Genomic DNA, 21,935 nt, shown 5'->3' on the forward strand with positions numbered 1-21,935 from the left:
TACAGTAGCAATAAATCCATCAATAAATCATAATGAGATCATATAAGCATTTTAAGGCATTTTTCAGTCTTATATCTTGTATTTTGTATCTTGTATCTATTGGCTCAGTAAAAAGAGTCGCACTCTTTGCCCGTCGGCACAGTATTCATCTCCTTATGACTCCCTTCAGTAATCACGTGATCAGTAGAGGAAAACACCAAACCCTTTATTTAAAGGAAAGCCCGTCGGCCCACCATCCTGTACAGGTATCATGTCTCCAACCAACGGTTCAACCAGTCTTTACTTGTCTTTCAGTAACAATAACAATAATTAAATCATATATCCACATTCGTATGCATATTCAATCATTTAAATCATATATTCAGAAAATCAGAGGTCGTACGAGAAATCGGCGGCACAACGGCAGTATACAAAATTTACACAGAAATCACAGATTCAGAACTTTACCAAATTACTACATAACATGTAAAACAACAATATAAGACTTTCATTGTACTGACAAAATATTTTTCAACATCCTGATAATTATCTATTCGATAAAAATCTCACAGAACTCAAAATACCCGGTAAAAACTTTACAGAAAATACTCAAATCGTGCAGAATAAGTATCTCAGAAACATATCAAAAGTTGTGCGGTAAAACTTTCGTCAATACAAAATTATGCGCATTTTTCGGTAACGGAAACACAAATCTGAGCACAGAAATACCAAAACTCAAAATCTTCGAAAACAGAAATAGGATTCGGAGTCCTTACTGCGAGACAAACAAATCTTCCAACTGCGTCGTCGGACGAAAAGCGCTCCGCGGGCTCCAAAACCAAGCTTTTCCTTCTCTTTCTCTCTCCTGATTTCTCTTTCTCTCTCATCAAATGAATCCAAAATATCTCTATCGGATATTTATTAACACTGATCGTCCCGGACAATCCAATTTCGTCCCGGGACGATTTGCCCTCTGGCAGAATTTTGTCCAGACGAAATTAAATAGCGTCCGGACGACTTGCTCTCTGAACAAATTTTGTCCAGACGGATCGTCCCGACCCTTCCTGGTTTGTACAGACGAAATTGATAGATTCCTTCACAATTTTTTTCAGTTCGTACGGGACTAAGGCTAGATCGTACGGACTAACTGCACTAAAAAAAAAATCAGCTTTGGAGGGGTTTTACAATGGAGGTCGTAAGGACGATTGTCTGGTGATGGAGGTCGAAAGGACCGTAGCTGACCATAGTCGACAAGCGATGAAGGTTGGAAGGATCGTAATCAGCAGGAGATAAATATCAGGGTGATGAAGGTTGGAAGGATCATTGTCTGGTAATGGAGGTCAAAAAGACTTTAGGCGGTGGATGATAGTGGTCAAAAAGATCTTTTTTCGGAGGGCAACTGAGGTCCAACATCAATCAGAGGTAATGAAAAAGTCTGTCATTAGGTTGTGGCTAGGCTAAAAAATTGGCATCAATTGGCAATCAAGCAGAAGTCCGATATCCGTTGGTAGACAGGTAGAAGTCCAACGTTGGGTATAAGTCGGATGAAAGTCTGGCAATAGGAAAAAGTCTGACACCTGGTAGAAATCTGGTGATGGGTAGAAGTTCGATGTTGAATAGATTTTAGATGACGGGCCAAAGTCTAGCATCAGTTGGTGGCTGGGAAAAAAATCCTCCATCAGTTAGTGGCCTGGAAGAAATCTGTGTCTATCGATAGCTGGGTGAAAGTCTGGCGACAGCGGTGGCTAGGCTAAAGTTTGGCAGTGGTCGAGGAGGAGTTTGGTGGCAAGAGAACTCTTCCTTCTCTTCATTCTCTTCTTTATTGGGCCTCTTTCTTCCTCCTTATCTCCTTCCTCCCTTAATAAAAAATGAGGGGTCTATTTATAGTTTTATGAGAGTGGCATGACCATTAAATATGAGGAAGATCAAGGGTAAATTGTGAGTGGTTTGAATGGACGGTCGATGTTGAATCCCTTGATCATATACCATTTATTAGGTATTTGAATGCCTTAATGATATCAAAATTTGACGATCTTAGACTCGTTGGATTTGTCTCGTCAAGCCGCTTGATTTGACTATAAGAATGTAACATTTGGAAACCATTTGGTAATCCAAATTATGGTTTGAACCTTCTTAATATGCTTAGAGTCTTTGATTTTGATCCATTTGGGCTCGGATTGAGTCAAATTTGGTGTTGTTGGGTTTGTATTTCTGAGATGTTCGGTTTGACTGCAAGTTTGCTAAAATTGGAGTTTAGATGATTTCGGATTTAATTTTTTAAGTTTCCAACTTGAAATTTGCCTCAAGATTCGTGCCCGATCAAGATAATTTTTTGATGATATATTTGTTGTCCCCCTATTTTAGGATGTAGATTCTCCAACAGTCCAAAAATATGCATTATAGCTTTTGAGAAATTTTTCATGCTATTTGAACTCAAAAGTAATTTTGGTCATGGGCGTAGAGGTCTCGAATAGCTTTAAAGTGCCAAATTTGAGTTTGGTGTGCGTGGTAAAAAGTCTGTGGTCTTGTTTTGAATTTTTCTCCTCCCAATTAAGTAAATCACTGGATAGATTTTAATTGCCTAAGCATATCAAAGGAACAAAAACTTCGTGTTCAAGTACTAAGTAGAATAAAGCTATCTGCCTAGAACATCAATGCAACACTTATAATATAGTACTTTAGCATGAATAAGCTCCTTTAAATGAAGCCTACATCATGGATGCTTTAAGAATTCAACTGCCAAAAACATAGTTTAATTGAAAATGTACATTTTCTATAAAAAAATGAAATTTAACTCCAAAATTTATTTAGAAAATCATGGCACATTTTCATAGGTAAAATCAATAAGCACTCCTTTGTTGGAAGGAAACCCATTTTAGAATAATACTTACTAAACATACATAATAAATAAAAGAAATGTATATGCTAGCTATTTTACATTTATACAAATAAGCATCCACGAGAAAGTAGAGAATGCATTGCATGAAAGGAAGTATTAAGCCATAACATACATGAATAAGGTATAACATCCCGGAGGCAGCCTGTCACACAGAGAAATTATTGTGTCTGGACACCGAACAGGTCCATAAACCAATAACAAAATGCCACATCACTTGGGTGCTCGGTACCAGGCACTCGATATCGCTCAAAAATTTTTTGGATTTATAGTTTTTTTCCCGGACGTAATAACTTTTCCACTGTGCATGGCCAAAGGTCGTGCCCCTTGGCTCTATTCGGAGCCAGTATACTGGCTGCAAAAATATTGTTTTGTTTATATTATTTTAATGAAATTTTATATGATATGATGCCCACCTTTTTTTAAATGGAGTTGCCACACTATTTTTTTTCAAACAAAATATATATTTTTTAAAACCATGGCCAACCCTAAAAAAAGAGGCAAAAACCTTTTTTTGGTGCCCGCAGTTTTTTTTATCTTTCTTTTATTCCCTAGATTTTTTTTAATCTGAAATTGCCTTGAATTGTGCCCCAAAATTTTGAAAAACTTCTAGAAGAAGTTTTAAGTAATTCAAATGATTTTTTAAGTAATTCAACAATTAAATCAGAATGCTTTTTATTTACCTCATCAAAATATCAAGTAATGTCATATGATAGCTGTTAAGTGTAGAATAACCTTTAAGTAAAACTTTATGCTATTTTTGTAAGTTTAAAAATTCTAATTTCAGGCTAGCATGGAATTTTTTAAGCTTTATTTAGGATGAATGTATTTTCTCAAAAACATCAAGTAATTGATTGTACGTAAGGTCGTGCCCCTTGGCTCTATTCGGAGCCAGTATACTGGCTGCAAAAATATTGTTTTGTTTATATTATTTTAATGAAATTTTATATGATATGATGCCCACCTTTTTTTAAATGGAGTTGCCACACTATTTTTTTTTCAAACAAAATATATATATATTTTTTAAACCATGGCCAACCCTAAAAAAAGAGACAAAAACGTTTTTTTGGTGCCCGCAGTTTTTTTTATCTTTCTTTTATTCCCTAGATTTTTTTTTAATCTAAAATTGCCTTGAATTGTGCCCCAAAATTTTGAAAAACTTCTAGAAGAAGTTTTAAGTAATTCAAATGATTTTTTAGGCAAAATTCTCTCCAAATTTTGAATAATCAACACCCCCCCCACCCTTTCCCACCCCAAATTGTTTTGTCCTATAAACACCCCCTTTAAGGTAGGATGAAAATCGCTCCTCCTCTTCTCCTTTCCCTCCAACTTTTTTTTTTTTTTTTTTTTTTAAAAAAATTTTTTTGAAGAAAAGCAAATTGCATTAAAAAGAAGAAACAACTTTTATAAACTAGAAAGCAAAAAAAGTCCCTTTAAAACTATCATAATGGATATGTGATCCACTAAATTTCATTTTAAACCCATTGGGGTGATGGGAACACCAAATATTGAAACAACTTAAAAGGTTGGTTAGAATCCCAGAGTTTCCAAAAGTTAGAAAATGAAACCTAATAAAAATCCCATATTTCATTACATTAGTTTCAAAAAGGAAAAATAAACCTACAAGAAAACCAAACAAATGATAAACTACTACAAGAAAAATAAAAATAACAACTTATATAGCAGCCAAAACATCAAAAGGACCGTCATCAACATCCTTTGAGATCAACGAGCTCCAATCAAGTGTAGAAACTGCTGAAACCACAATGCAACCAACAACAACCACAATGGATGAACAGAACAAAGTCGACAAAGCAATATCACCGACTCCCACTTCAAGAGTCCAACAATCGGGCTCTTCACAACCAAAGTCATATGAACTAATAATCACCACCACACACCTCATTCTGGCAAGTAAAAAACCAGTAATGTTCAATTCCTTCTATTGCAAATTTGAGATTATGGATTATACTTTTGATGATAGCAAACATTCATGTTTTTTCTACGACTGCTTTTCCTACTAATTTTTCAGGACCACAAGATCGAATGCAACTCAAGACAACTCAAGATAGCTCAAGATCGGGTAAATTTAGGTTAAGTCAAGTCTGTATTTTTTCCTTTCTTGAGTCAATTGTAAAAGTGGTTCCTCATGCTAAGTAACCTTGCAGACACACACTTGAGAGGTTTTTTGAGTTTTTCTGTTTTGAGTACATCGGCATGGATGATGTTCATATTGGCCAGGACGATTCTACTAAAAATAGAAACCCTAATTAGGGCATCCTGGTTAAGCAGCCGTCATTAAGAAAATCGTCCTGAATGATCCTTATATCGGCCAGGACAATAGGCTCAAATCAAATAGAATCATCCACCATGATCAATTTAGGTATTCTTTATTTTAAATTATCGGCCAGGACGATCTCCATATCAGCCTGGACGATACAGCACCATTATGCCTAAATTAATCTGGCAATTATGGAAAGTAATTAAGGCTGATTGATACGATCACATCGGCCGGGCTAATCGCAAAATCGACTGGGACGATGTCTTGGACGATTGACATCGGCCAGCATCTATTCCGGGCGATGTTCAGGACGATTGTACTCAAATTTAAACTAATCGGCTAGGACAATATTGTATCGGCCTGGACGATGTAACTAATTTTCTTCTGATCGTCCCAAATCATCCCAACTGATTGAGCTTATTTTGTATTAATCCGCCAGGACGATATTCCTATCATCCTGGATGATGAAGTCGATTCTTGAAATTTTATTTAAAGGACCCAAATTTTCTCATGCATTAAGACCTTGAGTGCTGCTGTCTTGACTTGAGAGAGCCTTGGGAGAGGGAGAGAGAGAGAGAGAGAGAGAGAGAGAGAGGAACTTATGAGGGGGAGTTTGTGAGAGGGATCACAAAGGTTGCTCTAAGCAAGGTTCTAAGTCGTCATCTCCGTTCTTCGTCCTTCATCCTTGGGAGGTTCTTGGGAGGTTTACTTCAGCAAAAGGTCTGGGTTCTTTGCCCGCTTCAGGAGGAAGCAAAAGGAGTCGGTTCTCTGTCGCACTGGGGTTGGTGAAAAGGAGTCTGTTGTAAAGGCTTCTCCACCTAGCTGTGGGATCTAAAGGAGAGGCACTTAGTTAGTGCAATACTTGGAGGGTGCCTCTGAGGAGTGGACGTAGGTCAAGGATTGACCGAACCACTATAAATCTGGTGTGATCTTTCTTTGTTTTGCTTCCGCATTTATTTATTTCTGCACTCTGATTTCTGTGGTTTTTTTTGTTTTAATTTTTTGCTTTACCTAAAGAAAAAAATTTAAATACCAATTCACCCCCCCCTGGTTAGCCTCGGTCTAATTCTTAAGGGCTTAACATCCCTAACAAACTTTCTCCTTCAAGTCTTCAACAAATAAGACTTGTTCTTCAAAGAACATCTCCATTCCCTTCAAATCTTCAACCAACACAACATGAACTTCAAAGATCAAAGCAATAGCATCCATTGATTTAGTTGGGATATGATCCCATCTAAATCCATCACCAATATATCCAACAAAAAACATCTTGGATGATCCAAACAAAGTCGACGAAGCAATAACACTGATTCCAACATCAAGAGGCCAAACTGAAACCTCAACGCTACTAAAACCATACAAAATGATAATCATCACCACACACACAATCGCTGCAATATCTCCGGCTTCACCAGACAAAGCCTTCCACATGCTACATAACCAGTGGAAATCATACCAACTTTTGCTCGAAACATAACTATTCTCTTAATAGTAAAAGAGAGTTTGAGTCTTCTGTCCACAATCGTAGGCAGCACATTGTCTCCAAGAATCTTCAAGAAACTTGAAACTGATTCTTCTGAATAGAAAGATCCACCTCTATAATCCAACAATCTCTTAAACATTAAGAGATTACATGCCAAGAACACTATCAAATTAAATTTGGAATCAAGAGTAATAAACCAGAACAAATCCAGAATCAATTCTAACCAAGCAGAAAATTCATTCCAAGAATAACTATGGCCTACATCGAGCCAACAAATATACTCCTCCAAAATCACCTTCGGACTAATAGTATAACCAAAATCAATCAAGAATAACTTAGATCTAACACCATTTGAATCACAGCAAGCACAAATTTTATCCAAACCCAGCCGACAAAGAACCAGCGTCAGGCTAGACTCCGCCAAAATAGACTTCAAATCCAAAATCCTCTTCAGACAAAAGTAAATCAGAAGAAAACTCAAAAGAAAATCCACACCAAGAGTAATCTTCAACCCTGTTGGGCCAATGAAGAACCTCTAACAAAAAAAGCTTTGTCAAATTCGAATTGTGGTTAGTTGATCCACTAAAACTGTCTTTAGCCAAATGAAATCTTGATACAAAAGAAACCTCCCACCATGGAACTCCGTCAGCCACACCGGGCTGACGGAGCACCTCTGATCACCAAAGAATCTTAAAAATTGCGATCTCCAATTCTCTGCTTCTCCGATCTCTAATTCTCCGCTTCTTTCAAACTAATTGAAAGTTATTTATGACACACAGTTATGGTTTTCCACTATTTTTTGTAGGTGGCATCCCCTACACAAATTTAGTGTCACTATCTTGTGTAGAAGTTAAACTTTTTTCTTCCTTCCCTTCTCTTCTCATCTGATCTTCTTCTTACATTCGAGGCATTTATTTATTTGAGATATATGACATCCCCTATCGAGTTCAGTACCCCTCTTTTATTTAGAAGAAGTCATGGTGAGAGCTTACTCTCTCAAGAAAAGGCCCTAGATAGATGAAGATCAAATGCCTCTTGTATGCAATGGTGATTTAAGAAGATATGGTAGCAATTATACTAGGGAGGGCCTATGATTTTTAGTAGATGATAAAGTTTTTTATGATGTTTGTATAGAAGTTAGTAGGCAATTGATGATTAAGGGAAACACGATAATAGTCAATGTTTGGATGAAAATTTGAGGGAGATAATTGGAGAGTGTGCTATTAATAGTAGTTGAGCAAGAAACTTATGATGGATGATATAATGTGAATAACCGACGATGAATATCAGTTGAAAGGCTGATGATGGCGGGTGTCCAGTTCCATTCTGTTAAGGCAATATATATCCATATTGATGTGTGAGGACATCATATATCCCTTAATGAAGGGACTGAAGTAGTGTGTCATATTAGTAGTCTGACGACACACTAACATAATCAATTGATATATAGCTACATGCTCCTCTTCCCAATGTTAAGTGGCCCTCACTAGGGCCACCACGATCCTTAAATTACAACTCCAATATAGAGAGAGAAGTACCATTGCACCGCCATGCACAGCTCTGCTACTCTTCCTCATCTAAATTTCTCTATTTAGAAAGGGTAGCGTCACAGCACAACCATACATAGCACCTGAACTCCCAATGTGCTTTCTACAAATAATTTTTCTACTCTTTTCAAACTTAATCTCAGATTCTATAGACTTAAATAAACACTTGATAATTTAAAATTCATAAAGACTTAATGGATACAAGGGCAAACATGAACTTTTTATCAGGTTTTAAATGTGTTGACATTTGTAGTAGCAATTACTACAGCCTACTCCCCTATTGAGAGATCTTAACCAACTCTCTACCCTATTACCATGATAAAAAACTATATCCTCCCCTCCCACAAAAGATCATGTATCTACCTCCCCTGGCTTCACCCTCTCACTCCTTCACTTGATTACTTTACTTGGGCCCCCTCGAGCAACCTTCCTAAACCATGTCTACTGTAGTTAATCCACCAAACTACCTTAAATTCTTTTCTATGGTTTGGGACCATCAAAATACCCCTCTTTCCTAATCTAGTGCCTCCCCACAAAGTTAATTTCTAATCACATCATCGAATATGAGAGGCCATTAGGTAGGAACGAAACTTCATTAATAATTCAATAATTTTAAATTGACATTTTTAGTCTACTTGAAACTAAAGTGCATCATCACTTTTTGTTTAACCACATCCTTATTAGAAATTTGTCCCTTTTGTTACAAATCTGGGCCCAAGTATTGTGATTTTGATGATAACAAACATTATTATTTCTCGACTAATGCTATTCTTGAATATCTATTTTATTTGTTCTGCTAACTAACCTTTCAGGTCCACAAGTTCACTTGGAACATCAAATCATCTTAAAATCAGGTAGACTAAGATTGAGTCAAACTGTGATTTCTATTCAAATATATCTTTTATCTTTTCTTGAGTCAAATGTACTTTAATGGATCTTGAAGCTAAGTAACCTTGCACACACACTCAAGGGGAGAAATTTGGTGAGTTAGAATTTTTTTATTTTTGATCATATAATACAGCATGATTTTAAATCTTCTTAGACAATCAATAAAAATTAGAAACCCTAATTAAGGCATCATGTTAACATGAGATAATTAACTAATCATACTGGATGATCCAGAACATTTAAGATAATCAATCTCATGTATGAAATTTAGCCGCCAATCATATTTTAGGCATGCTTTTGGAATTATAATTTTTGTATAATACTCCAAGACGATCGACATCATCCTGGATGATGCAAGACAATAATGTCTAAATTGATCCAATGATTAAAAGAGTAATTAAGGTTAGATTGATTGATCATATTATCCAGGATGATCGCAGAATCATACTAGATGATCTATAATAAAAATCTTAATTTTCTCCTAAATCTCTTGGATGTTTTGAACTTTCTGCTGGACGATAAAGTCTATTTTTGAACTAATCGTACAGGACAATCTCTACATCATCCTGGAGGATCAATTATATTTCTATATCATCCTGATTTATCTCCTGGATGTCCCAAAATATCTGTTGGATGATAATGTATGATTTAAACTAATTGCCTAGGATGATGTTCACATTATCCTAGACGATCAGAATAAATATTATGTTCTACTCGTACAAGAAACCTAGATCATCTTGGTTGGAAGGGCTGATTTAAACTAAGCATACAGGACGAGGGATAATCTTTGATGGCAAGTTGAAAATGTGGATATTTTTAAGGCCTTATATTTAAGCTCTCTCAATTACTGATGATAAAATCTTTTGTTATTGTCATGACCTGAGAGAGCTTAGAGAAGGAGAAGGAGAGCTTGGGGGAGAGAGAGAGAGAGAGAGAGAGAGAGAGAGAGAGAGAGAGAGAGAGAGAGAGACTTATGAGGGGGAGTTTGTGAGGTGTTTACAAAGGTTACTCCATGCAAGGATTTAGGCCGTCTTCTCCAATCATCGTCCTTGGCTCCTTGGTGGCTCTAAGGAGGTCTTAATCAGCACTAGATTAAGGTTCTCTACGTCTTTTAGGAGGAAGCAAAAGGAGTTTGGGTTCTCTACCTACTTCAAGATGAATACAAATTTTTAAAACCACCAATTCACGACCCTCTTGGTTAGCCTCAGGCTAGTTTATAAGGGCTTAAAAACCCTAACAAACTTTCAAGTGGTATCAAAGTGAGATTCAAAATATCAAGTTTTAGAAAACTTTGAATTGAAGATCCATGGCTAACTTTTATAAACGAAACATGGCGGAAGGATATTCCATTACTCGACCACCCTTATTTGATAATATGCCATTTGATTTTTGGAAAACTCACATGCCCACCTTTTTGCAATCTACAGATTATCACATGTGGATGTTTGTAAAAGAAGATTATTTTATACTAACACATGAAATTAATGGCATAAAAGCTGAACTTCCTTTTTTAATGGACTTTTAATAATAGAGATCTAGCACAACTTAATGCAAAATATTTAAAATATTTTTTTTGTGCACTGAAATCTGAAGATTACATGTGTGTTTCAATATGTATAACTAGTAAAGAAATCTGGGATAGATTATGCATTACTTATAAAGGCACAAGTGAAGTTAAGCAATCTAGATTAAATATTTTACTTCATGGCTATGAACTTTTTTGCATGAAACCTAATGAGTCAATATCTAAAATGTATACTAGGTTTACACAAATAGTCACCTCCCTGCATGCCTTAGGAAGAGAGCTAACAAATTATGAGAAAGTTAATAAAATATTGAGATGTTTAACTTCTTCATTTGATGCTAAGATTATTGCTATAACTAAATCTAAGGATTTGAATGTTTATTCTATAGATAACTTACTATGATCACTCATTGCTTATGAGTAAGGAGTGAACCAAAGACAACATGATGCAGTGGTGAAAAAGAAGGACAAAACTGTAGCCTTAAAGGCTGATGATTCTGATAATGATACTTCATGTTTTGAGAATGATGATATTATCTTAATTACAATGTAATTAAAAATCTTTTTTAGAAAGAAACAAAAGCACTATCAGAAATTCAACAAAGGTAAGAATAGCAAGAATTTTAAAGGTTCTTCTAATGTTATTTTTTTTTTTTTTTTTGAATGCAAGAAGTCATAACTTGTAAAAGCTAATTTCCCTACACTTAAGGCTTACCCAAGCAAGTAGAAGGGTGAGAAGAAACCCAAGTTCAAGAAGGGTAAGCTAATAATCCAAAAGGCTTTTTAGATGGATTCTGCATCTAACGCCTTTGAAATTGAAGTAGAAGATGAGATAATAAACTTGTGTTTGATGGCAGATGATTATCTTGGTCACTCTAACCAAGAAGAGGTATTTGAATTAACATATAATCAATTTCTTAAAGTTTCTAAGAAAATTCATTCATCTTATAGAAAGCTTAAAAAATTACATGCTAACTTGAAATTGGAATTTCTAAACTTACAAAAAGAGCATAGAGTTTTGATTAAAGATTATTCTAAAGTTGATAGTAATCATATGACTTTATTGAATGATTTTGACTCATTGAATGCAAAGCATATTGATTTAATAAATGAGCATGATTCCTTGAAAAGTTTATATATTGAGAAAGAAAATGCATATAAGGAATTAGATATTCTTACAACTGATTTAGATAGTAAGGAGCATGCCTTGAAAATAAAAATTTCAATTCTTGAAAATATAAATAAGTTTTTAGAAGCTAACTACTTTAAAAGAAAATAAAAAACCACCCTCAATGCTTGAGTTTCATAGACCATCAGATCATCATGCATTATTCAAACCGAGAGAGAGGCATTATAACTCGAGTAGACTTTTCTTGGTGTTAGATATTTCTCTTGTGGCATGTTAGGATATATCTCTCGCACTTGCACCGTTCATCATAGTACACAATGGGTGTAGAGACCTAAAGTTCAAAACTCACAGCATAACATGCATACATTACATTCCTCTTTCCATAAGAAGGGGCTCAAACTTGTTTGGGTTCCCAAATCTAACATTTGATGATTTTGTAAGGGTGTTGTCACACAAGATCTCGTGAAAGCATGTGGTACCTCGATAGTGGATGCTCATGCCATATGATTAGAGATTCTAATCAATTTGTTTTGCTGGGGGCAATATCACTCTTAGAGATAATACCACCAGGAAAGTGGTGGGAGTGGGTATAATCAGAAACTCTAAGAACCTTTTGATTGAAAATATTTTACTTGTTGATGGGTTACAATATAATTTTCTAAGCATAAGCCAGTTGTGTGATAAAGGCTACACAATTAAATTTCTAACTGTTAGCTGCATCATAAACCTAAATGGAAAATTTGTGTTGCATGGAAAAAAATTAAATAATATTTACATACTAGATTTAAATTCTATTAATTCTGATAGCATCCTTTGCCTGAAAACTATTACTGATGAATCTTGGTTGTGGCTTAGGAGGTTATGTCATGCTAACATGAAAACACTTTAAAAAGTAACCCAAAAAAGACTTAGTAAGAGGAATCCCCAAGCTTGAATTCACTAAGGACCACCTGTGTGATGCCTGTCAATTAAGAAAATAAGTCAAATCCTTTTTCAATTAAATTAAAGAAATTAGCACCTCTAAACCTTTAGAAGTTTTTCACATAGATTTTTTTGGATCCATTAGCACTACAAGCTTAGGGGGAAAGGTCTTTGGATTTGTAATAGTTGATGAATACTCTAGGTTCACTTGTCACATAAACGTGAGTCATTCAATGAATTTAAATCATTCTCCATTTGGATTCAGAAAAAGCTAGGTTGTGATATCTTGACCATCCATAGTAACCATGGTGAAGAGTTCGAAAATGAGACATTTGAAACTTACTACTATGAGCAAGAGATTTATCATAACTTCTCATCTCCTAGGATCCCTCAGCAAAATGGGATAGTTGAAATGAAGAAGAGGATCTTAGTGGAAGCCGCTATAGTCATATTTGCTAAGTATTCACTTACAAAATACTTTTAGACAGAAGCGGTGAACACAGCCTATTATTTGTTGAATAGGGTGAATATTAGATCCAAATAAAATAAGAAACCCTATGAGATTATTAAAGGTAGGACGCCTAACCTTTCTCACCTACATATCTTTAGATGTAAAGTATTCATTCTAATAATAAAAAATGAAACTTAGGAAAAATTGACCAAAAATCTGATGGAGTGTTCTTAGGCTATTAAATGTAGAGAAATCCTATAGTGTTTCATAATAGGACATTGGTGGGGGAGGAGACTACTCATGTAATATTTGATGAATCTAATTTTGAGAAGTCTAGGATTGAGGAAGAAGATGAAGTTAGTGAGAACTCAATGAGTAGAAACTACAAATCTAGAGGAAAGGGTAGAACCTCAAAATACTTTGCCTAGAGAATAGAGATATCCTTCGAGTCATCTTAAAGAACTATCTTAGGAGACCTTTTTGAAGGTGTTAAAACTAGACATGGACTTAAAAAATAAGTTAACCACTCTGCCTTAAGCTCAATGATTGAACCCATCAACATCAATCAAGCCCTTTCAGATGAATTTTGGATCCTATCCATACAAGAGAAACTAAATCAATTTGTTAGGAATGATGTCTGGGAGCTAATAGAAAGACCTAAGGACCAAAGTGTAGTAGGAACCAAATTGGTCTTTAAGAATAAAATGAGTGATTCTTGTGTGGTGGTTAGGAATAAGACAAGATTGATGGCTAAAGGGAATAATTAAATAAAAGTAATTAATTTTGAGGAGACTTTTGCCCCTATAGCTAGATTGGAAGCGTTAGAGTTCTACTAGCCTTTGCATGTTATAAGGGATTTAAGCTTTTCCAAATGAATGTCAAGAGTGTTATTTTAAATGGGGTAATAAAAGAAGATGTATTTGTAGAGCAACACCCAGGCTTTGAGTTGGAGATGAATTATTCATTGTACAGATTTATGTTGAGAATATACTTTTTGAATCTTCTGATAAAAATTTATGTGATGATTTTTTTAAAATAATGAGTAAGAAATTTGAGATGAATATGATGGGAGAATTGTCCTATTTTTTGGGGTTTAACATAAGGCAAATGGATGATAGAACTTTTTTTAATCAATCATAATACATTAAGTACATCTTAAAAAAATGAGAAATGGATAAAGACAAGCTAATAAACACTCCTATGAGCTCCAATGTTCAATTAGATAAAGACTTAAATGGAAAATTAGTTGATCAAAAGAAATATATAGGAATTATTGGATCTCTCCTTTACTTGACAGCTAGCAGACCTAATATAATATTTAGTGTTTACCTTTGTGCTAGACTTCAAGCTGATCCAAAGGAGTCCCACCATACTGTAGTTAAGAGAATCCTTATATATCTCTTAGGAACCTAAAAATTAGGAATTTGGTATCCAATGTATAACACTTCTTTTGAGATTATAGGATATTCTGATTCAAACTTTACTGGGTGTATGGTGGATAGAAAGAGCACCTCTGAAACATGTTAATTCATATGATAATCTTTAGTCTCCTAGTCTAACAGAAAATAAAACTCAGTTACACTTTCCACTATTGAAGCTGAATACATAGCTTTAGGAAGTTGTGTGGCCCAAGTCGTTTGGTTAAAGTAACATATTCAAGATTTAGGATTACTTGTAGGCACAATGTAAATTATATGTGATAACACTAGTGTCATCTGCATTTCTAAAAATCATATCCAACATTCTATAACCAAACACATTGATATAAGGCATCACTTTATTAGGGACCAAGTTACTAAAGGAGATATTGAGCTACACCATGTAGCAACTGAAAACCAACTAGCTCACATTTGTACTAATCCATTAGCCTTTGAAACTTTTAGCATCTTAAGGACCAGATTAGGTGTCATAAATATAAATGCATGAACTTGATGATTACTGAACTCTAAATTTTTTATTTTCTGATCTTTCTTTTATTTTTATTTGCATATTTGTTTTCATTTATGTGCTATTATTTTCTGAGTTTCATTTTTATATTTTTTTTCCTTTCAGTTTTTTTATTTGAGGTCGTCATAGATAATCTACATCATCCTGGACAATATGATCGAATTTTGGCTCAATAATTAGTATTCATCCTGGAGGATTCCATCTTTGTCCTTGATGATCCACGTGACAAAAATAATTTGACATTTTAAATTTGGTCGGTATGATTCATTATTGCCAATTATGTTGGACAATCCTCCTGTCTATCCTAGACAATCGAGCCAGTCAATAATTATATGGTATGAATCCTCGGGGTGATCATCTGTGACTAATCATCCGGGATGATACCTAATCATCTTGGATGATATGATCGCTTTTTTGACCAATCGTCTAGATGAATTATTGCTCCTGATTGTCCTAAACGATCTTATGATCGTCCTGGACAATTTCGTCGACCCTATATAAATAGATGATTTATATTGGCTTTTTCACTCCAAAATCCTTCAAATCCTTCTTTCTTTCAGTTTAAATATTCTCTATGGTTGGTGGCAAATGTTCTAGGATGCTAACTGGAAGTTTCTCGAGGGGAACTTTAGGCCCTCGCTTCTCTGAAGCAGCTAATCAGGCAGCTTACCTTCGGTATAAAACTCTAGGGATTATAACCTCAAAGATAGTCAATCCTCATACACTAACCTATTTGATATTATATATGTTCTCACATACTACCCTTAGCTTCATTCTGACCCTCGAATTCCCTTTCCATTCTAAACTTCTATATGAGTTTTTTGCCAGGCTTAGACTTAACTCTACCTACACTGCACTTTAATCATATGTCAACAAACGACCTGTAAAAATCACTTATTTGGACTACCATGAAATTCTTAAACTTTCCACCACTGGCAACAAGCTTCATGTCTTAGCTTTAGATCCTGATTTCAACTGGAGCCTTGTTAATTAGTATTTAAGACACACCAGTGTCACTTTCCATGATGGTGCCTCTAGTTCATTAGTCAAAGATGCTAGGACCATATAACATGTACTTTGAACTTCTCTAATTCCAAAAGTTGGTAACTATATTCACATTACTCCTCTACTCTCCATCACCACTTATTATGTAATGTCTCGTAGGGATTTCAATGATACTTATCTTCTATTATGATACATTGAACACTTGACTAGTATTAGAGATCCCGGACATAAGAGAAAACCAAATCTGGCCCTAGGATACATCATTGCCTATGTTCTTGAAATGAAGTATAACCTTCAGTATCCTATCCCACCAAACTATCGTTATGCCTTCTACACCAATAGCTCCTTCCATATCCTTCACAGCACTCATCTCCATTTGGGACACGAGGAGGCCGAGGGAGCAATGGAAGAATATATTCTTGAACCTGTTCCTATTCGCCAGCACTCACAACTAGATTAGTTGGTCGAGAGTTTTGATCAGTGGGAGGCCAGATTTGACTCTTACGTAGTTTCGCAAGAGAAGCATACAACAAATGTTTATCATTTTAATGCCTATGTAGCCCAACAATACCAGCAGCATGACCAGGATATGGCCTAGTTTAGGGAGCAGTTTGCTTCCATTTACAGTCTCTTTTAGCCAACACCAACACTTCCTTCACCTGATCAGGGTCCTTCTTACTTTTAGATTGTTTAAACCTTGCACACACACACTCGGGGGGAGAAATTTGGTTAGTTAGAGTTTTTTTTTTAATTATTATATCATACAAGACGATTTCAAATCATCCTAGATGATCAGTTAAAATAGAAATCCTAATTAGGACATCCTGTTAAGATGAGATAATTAACTAATCATACTGGATGATCCACATCATCCAGGACAATCCAGATCGTCTAGAACGATTAGTCACATGTATGAAATTTAGCTGCCAATCATATTTTAGGCATTTTTGAAATTGCAATTTTTGTCTAATCATCCCGAAAAATAGATATCATCCTGGAAGAAGCAAAACAATCATGCCTAAATTGATCTGATGATTAGGAGAGTAATTAATGTTAGATTGATCGATCATATCATCCGGGACGATCGTAGAATCGTACTAGATAATTTATAAGAAAAACCTTAGTTTCTCCTAAATCTCTTGGATGTCTCGAAATATCTGTTGAATGATAAAGTATTTTTTTAACTAGTCGTACAAGATGATCTCTACATCGTCCTGGATGATTAGTTATATTTCTATATCGTCCCGATTTATCTCTTGTATGTCTCAACTAGCTGCTGGACGATAATGTATTATTTTGAACTAATAGTACATGACGATGTACACATCATCTTGGACGATCAGGATAAATATTGTGTTCTAATCGTATAGGAAATCCATATCGTCCTAGCTAGAAGGGCTGATTTAAACTAATCATACATGACATCCTGGACGATCTTTAACGTCAAGTTAAAAATTAGGGTGTTTTAAGGCCTTCTATTTAAGCTATCTCAAATGCTGATGATAAAATCTTTTGTTATTGTCCTAACTTAAGAGAGCTTAGAGAAGGAGAAGGAGAGCTTGGGAGAGAGAGAGAGAATCTTGTGAGGGGGAGTTTGAGAGGTGTTCACAAAGGTTGTTCCAAGCAAGGATTCAGGCTGTCTTCTCCCATCGTCGTCCTTGGCTCCTTGGTGGCTCCAGGGAGGTCTTCATCAGCACTAGATCGAGGTTCTCTGCCTGATTCAGGAGGAAGTAAAAGAAGTTGGGGTTCTCTTCCTGCTTCAGGAGGAAGCAAAAAGAATCTAGGTTCTCTGCCTCACCTGGGTCGGTGAAAAAGATTTTATAAGGACTTTTCCGCCTTATTGTGGGAGTAAAAAAAGTGACACTACAATTTTAGTGCAATACCTAGAGGGGAGGCTCAGGAGGGTGGATGTATATCAGGTTGACCGAACCGCTATAAAAATCTTGTGTTCTTTCTGTTTTTATTTCTACACTTAATTTTCGCGTTATTTACTTTTGATTATTTGTGTGGTTGAAATATCATAACTCTGTCTCTGTGATATTGTTCTACTTACGCCTTGGGATAAAAGTAATTTGTTTTAAGAAAATATCAAAAATCTAAAAATGATTTTCCTAGTTTTAAGTATTTTTAAAACTACCAATTCACACCCTCCTCTTGATTAGCCTCGGATTTTTTCATAAGGACTTAACAACCCTAACAAACTTTAACATTTTTCCTAACTAGCATCACTTTTTGTTTAACCACATCCTTATTAGAAATTTGAATACCATGAATCTATTAAGTTCTCTGCTATATTCATTTATGCATGGAATGGTGCTCTTGGAAGGACTCCTTGAGCCTCTCTTAAAAACTCTCCTTCATCAATTCCAATTGGCTTGTAATTACCGATTCAGAAGGTGGGCAGTGATCCCATCCTTAGAATATAATGACTTATTTAAAACAAATGTGTATTCATATATAACTATCTCAAATTTTATTATTGCTGTTTTTAAAAAAAAAAAATTTATATAAATAAAATAAAAAAATTAATTCAAACAAAACCTAAATTTCCTAATATGAAATAATAATTAATATGGTCAAACAATAAACAATATAACCTTATCCTTACAAAGCTTAATAAAATTTTTTGAAATACCAATTGGTAAAATCTTTTCCCGACTACATTTTAAGTCCACCCTCCCTTGTCTTATGATCAATGTCCTCTCATTATCAATTTGTAAAATTTGAGAAAATTATGAATTTCAAATTTCAATATATATTCTAATCATTTTTTTTTAATCAGACTGCTCTCCCACAAAAGCTCAAATACAAGAGGAATGGAACATCAAGAATTTTTTTTTTTGGATCGAATATAAAAGAACAAAAAAGTGTCAATATCTTTATATCAATTGTATCAATATGAACTTCAAAATTAGTTTGTTTGCTTAGAGATTATTGCTGCATATAAAAGTTTTATTATACAAATCTCAATATAAATTTAATAATTTTCAAAATCTTCTTGATATAATATGCATCAGATATCCTGGCAAAAACTTTTTTTTCCCCTAAAAAATGCAAGAAAATTGGCACAAACATGAAAAGAAAAGAAAAACGGAAATAAAAAACCGAAATAATGTTTAAAAGTTTCATATAGCATAATCTTTAGTCCAGAAAATAAAAATAAAAACATGAAAAGCATTCAAAGTAGCTCAAGAAATGATGCCATTATTAAAAGAAAGGCAAGCTTAGTAGTAAATCTTTAAATGAGTCATACGGTCCAATAATCTAAAATATTAGAATTTTTTTTTTATTCGCGGTTGCAGCTCAAGCAACAATACTATCATTGAGTGACAGTCCAGCCAGCTGATTTGTGGGGTCTCCATGCGCATTAGCATTTTCCTTAAGGACCTCCATAGCCTCAAAAACCTTGGCCCTGAGAGCTTCAGGAGACTCTAGCAGATGCAGAACTTCAGTTTGATCCATTTCAAGAAGCATTCCAGTTACCTTTGCAACATTTTCATGTTCGATCTGATCCACCAAAGGATAAAGAATCTCCCCAAGGATCTGCAAGAAAAACATACAAAATACATAAATAAATAAATTAGTATAAGCAAGTATGGTGGTCTGCCACAGTTTTATTTGATTATATCTTTCTTGCCATGTTTCACAAATTTCATGGTTAAAAATATTATTTTATGATCACATCAGCTAAAGTGTAGTAATTATAAACAGCAAGTTGTCTTACTTTTTCAAAAAGAAAGGAGTCTATCATATTCATAACAGTTCTAAAAAAACTGCTTTTTTCATAACTTTTCTATAATTATTTTAATAGCTACCCCAAAGAGACCTAAAGATTCGTTTGGAGCAACTTTACCACAACTTTGCTTTTCTGATAGTAAACTACAAGCCTCTTTAACAACATTTTATTACTATTTTTTTTATGTTTTTGTGGCTAGAAGGTAATAGCTATAAGAAATTTATTGTCTTTTTCAAAAGGAAAAAAATTTATAATATTCATAATAATTTTTAAAAATCTCCTTTTCTGTAATAATTCTATAGCAACTTTTTCCTAAAATTTTACAAACATCCCCAATGAACACTAAGGGTTCATTTGAGGCGGCTATATATTTTTATAAAGATGGTTGTAAAGTAATTGTAAGCAAAATAATCCTTTAAAAAGCAATTGTGAATATTATATATATATATATATATATATTCAACAGTTGAACAATTGATTTTTTATAGCTACCACACATTAATAAATTTGGTTGTTAAAAGTAGCCTCCCATCATTAAAAAATAATAATAGCCAAATGAAAGTCTAGCAGCAATCTTAAAAGCGAAACAATGAAAATGCTGTTTCAAACGGACCCTAAGTTATAGAGAGAGAGAGAGAGCATACCCTCTTCTGCTCATATGGGGTTGAATTGGCAAGAGATGAAGGCATCGCATCAGCAGAAAATGGCTGTGGCATAATAGCATCCCTTGATGGCAAACCCCCCATGTCATAAGCAGATAGCATTCCAGCAGCAAAACCCGGCATCAGAACATCAGGAACATTTCGTCCAGGAGGATAGCGATAAGTACGTCCTCTAGGAAGCATCTGGCATTTATGGGCTCTCATTTAATATCAATGACTGTTGAGGGGGATTATCAATGTGAAAATACTCACCTGTTGATGCATCATTGGAACAGGATGTCGTGGTTGAGCAGGACCCATCCCAGCATATCTAACACCTGGTCTTTGAGCTTGCTGACCTTGTTGAGCCAATGGCATGAAGAAATTTGGCATTGGTGCTCCACCAGGTCTAATTCCAGGCACAAGAGGCTGTTGAAAGCCAAAACCATTCTGCAAGGAATATCAGTTTAACTTCATTCATTGATATCTAAAATTAACAGAACAGAGGGTTTACTTGAGGTCAAAATTACAGCGTGCTAATTAGGGAAACTAAAAAAAGAAAGCCATAGGCAGTATAAACACACGAGCTCACACGTTCCTTTTAAAAAAAAAAATTACAAACCGACTTTATAAGAAAAATAGATTATTTATATTGCAAATATTGTGAAGTTATTCCGAGTTAAATTTTATGTACCCAGTATCGCTTATTAGTTTTGAACTTTAAAATGAAGTGATGAAATATGAAAAATAAAATAAAATGTTGTCCTAAAAATAGATGGGGGTATGACATGTAAAGAATGCTAACAAAAATATTTTTGAAAGTAAGATGCAAGATCTAAAGATTTTAATTGTGCACGAGAAAATTAATAATATGTGAAAAAAAAAAACTAGTGATATTAAGAATGTTGTAAAGAATATGCTTGGAGTATCAAAAGGAAGAGTAAAAATAATTGGTGGAATCAAAATGTGCAAGAAAAGATAAAAAATAAAAAAGATTAGTTATAAAAATTATTTTGGATATAAAAAACTTTAAAAACTGTGAAAGATATAAAAGGGCTCGTAAAAAATCTAATAAAATAAGATGTGATGCAAAAAAAATAGTTTTTAATGATTTATATGATAGATTAAATACTGAGAAGGGTGAAAGATGTATGTATAAGTTAGCAAAACAAAGAGATATGAAAAATAAAGATTTAATTCAAATGAAGTGAATTAAGGATGAAGATATTAAAATAGGATATTCAATAAAGGTAGATGAGATGTTTAGATAAACTTTTTAACAAAAATTGTGAGAATACAATTGACTTTCATGACCTTAGCATCCTAAATGAAAATAGATATTTTTATTTTTATTCTCATATAACTAAAACTGGAGTTAGAGAGGTCTTAAAGAAAATAAAGTGTGAAAAAATGGTTGGACCTAATTATTTCAATAGAGGTGTGGAAATGCTTAGGAGATGAAGGAATTAATTGGCTTACAAAATTTTCAATATTATTCTCAAGACT

General features: G+C 34.4%; 1 protein-coding gene across 1 annotated transcript in view; it reads right to left on the minus strand.

Annotated features, from left to right (window-relative positions):
* Positions 1–19,149: 19,149 nt before the first annotated feature.
* Positions 19,150–21,935, minus strand: part of LOC110112258 (polyadenylate-binding protein 2) — a 37,194-nt gene continuing 34,408 nt past the window's right edge. Inside the window, exons 7-9 of the mRNA XM_020844415.2 lie at positions 20,703–20,879; positions 20,433–20,633; positions 19,150–19,595 (exon numbers count right to left, since the gene is read on the minus strand). Of these exons, the coding sequence (XP_020700074.1) occupies positions 19,356–19,595; positions 20,433–20,633; positions 20,703–20,879 (618 nt within the window). The 3' untranslated portion in view covers positions 19,150–19,355. The remainder of the gene's footprint in view (positions 19,596–20,432; positions 20,634–20,702; positions 20,880–21,935) is intronic.

This window comes from Dendrobium catenatum, unplaced genomic scaffold, assembly GCF_001605985.2.
Source record: "Dendrobium catenatum unplaced genomic scaffold, ASM160598v2 fragScaff_scaffold_193, whole genome shotgun sequence".
NCBI classification, from domain to species: domain Eukaryota; kingdom Viridiplantae; phylum Streptophyta; class Magnoliopsida; order Asparagales; family Orchidaceae; genus Dendrobium; species Dendrobium catenatum.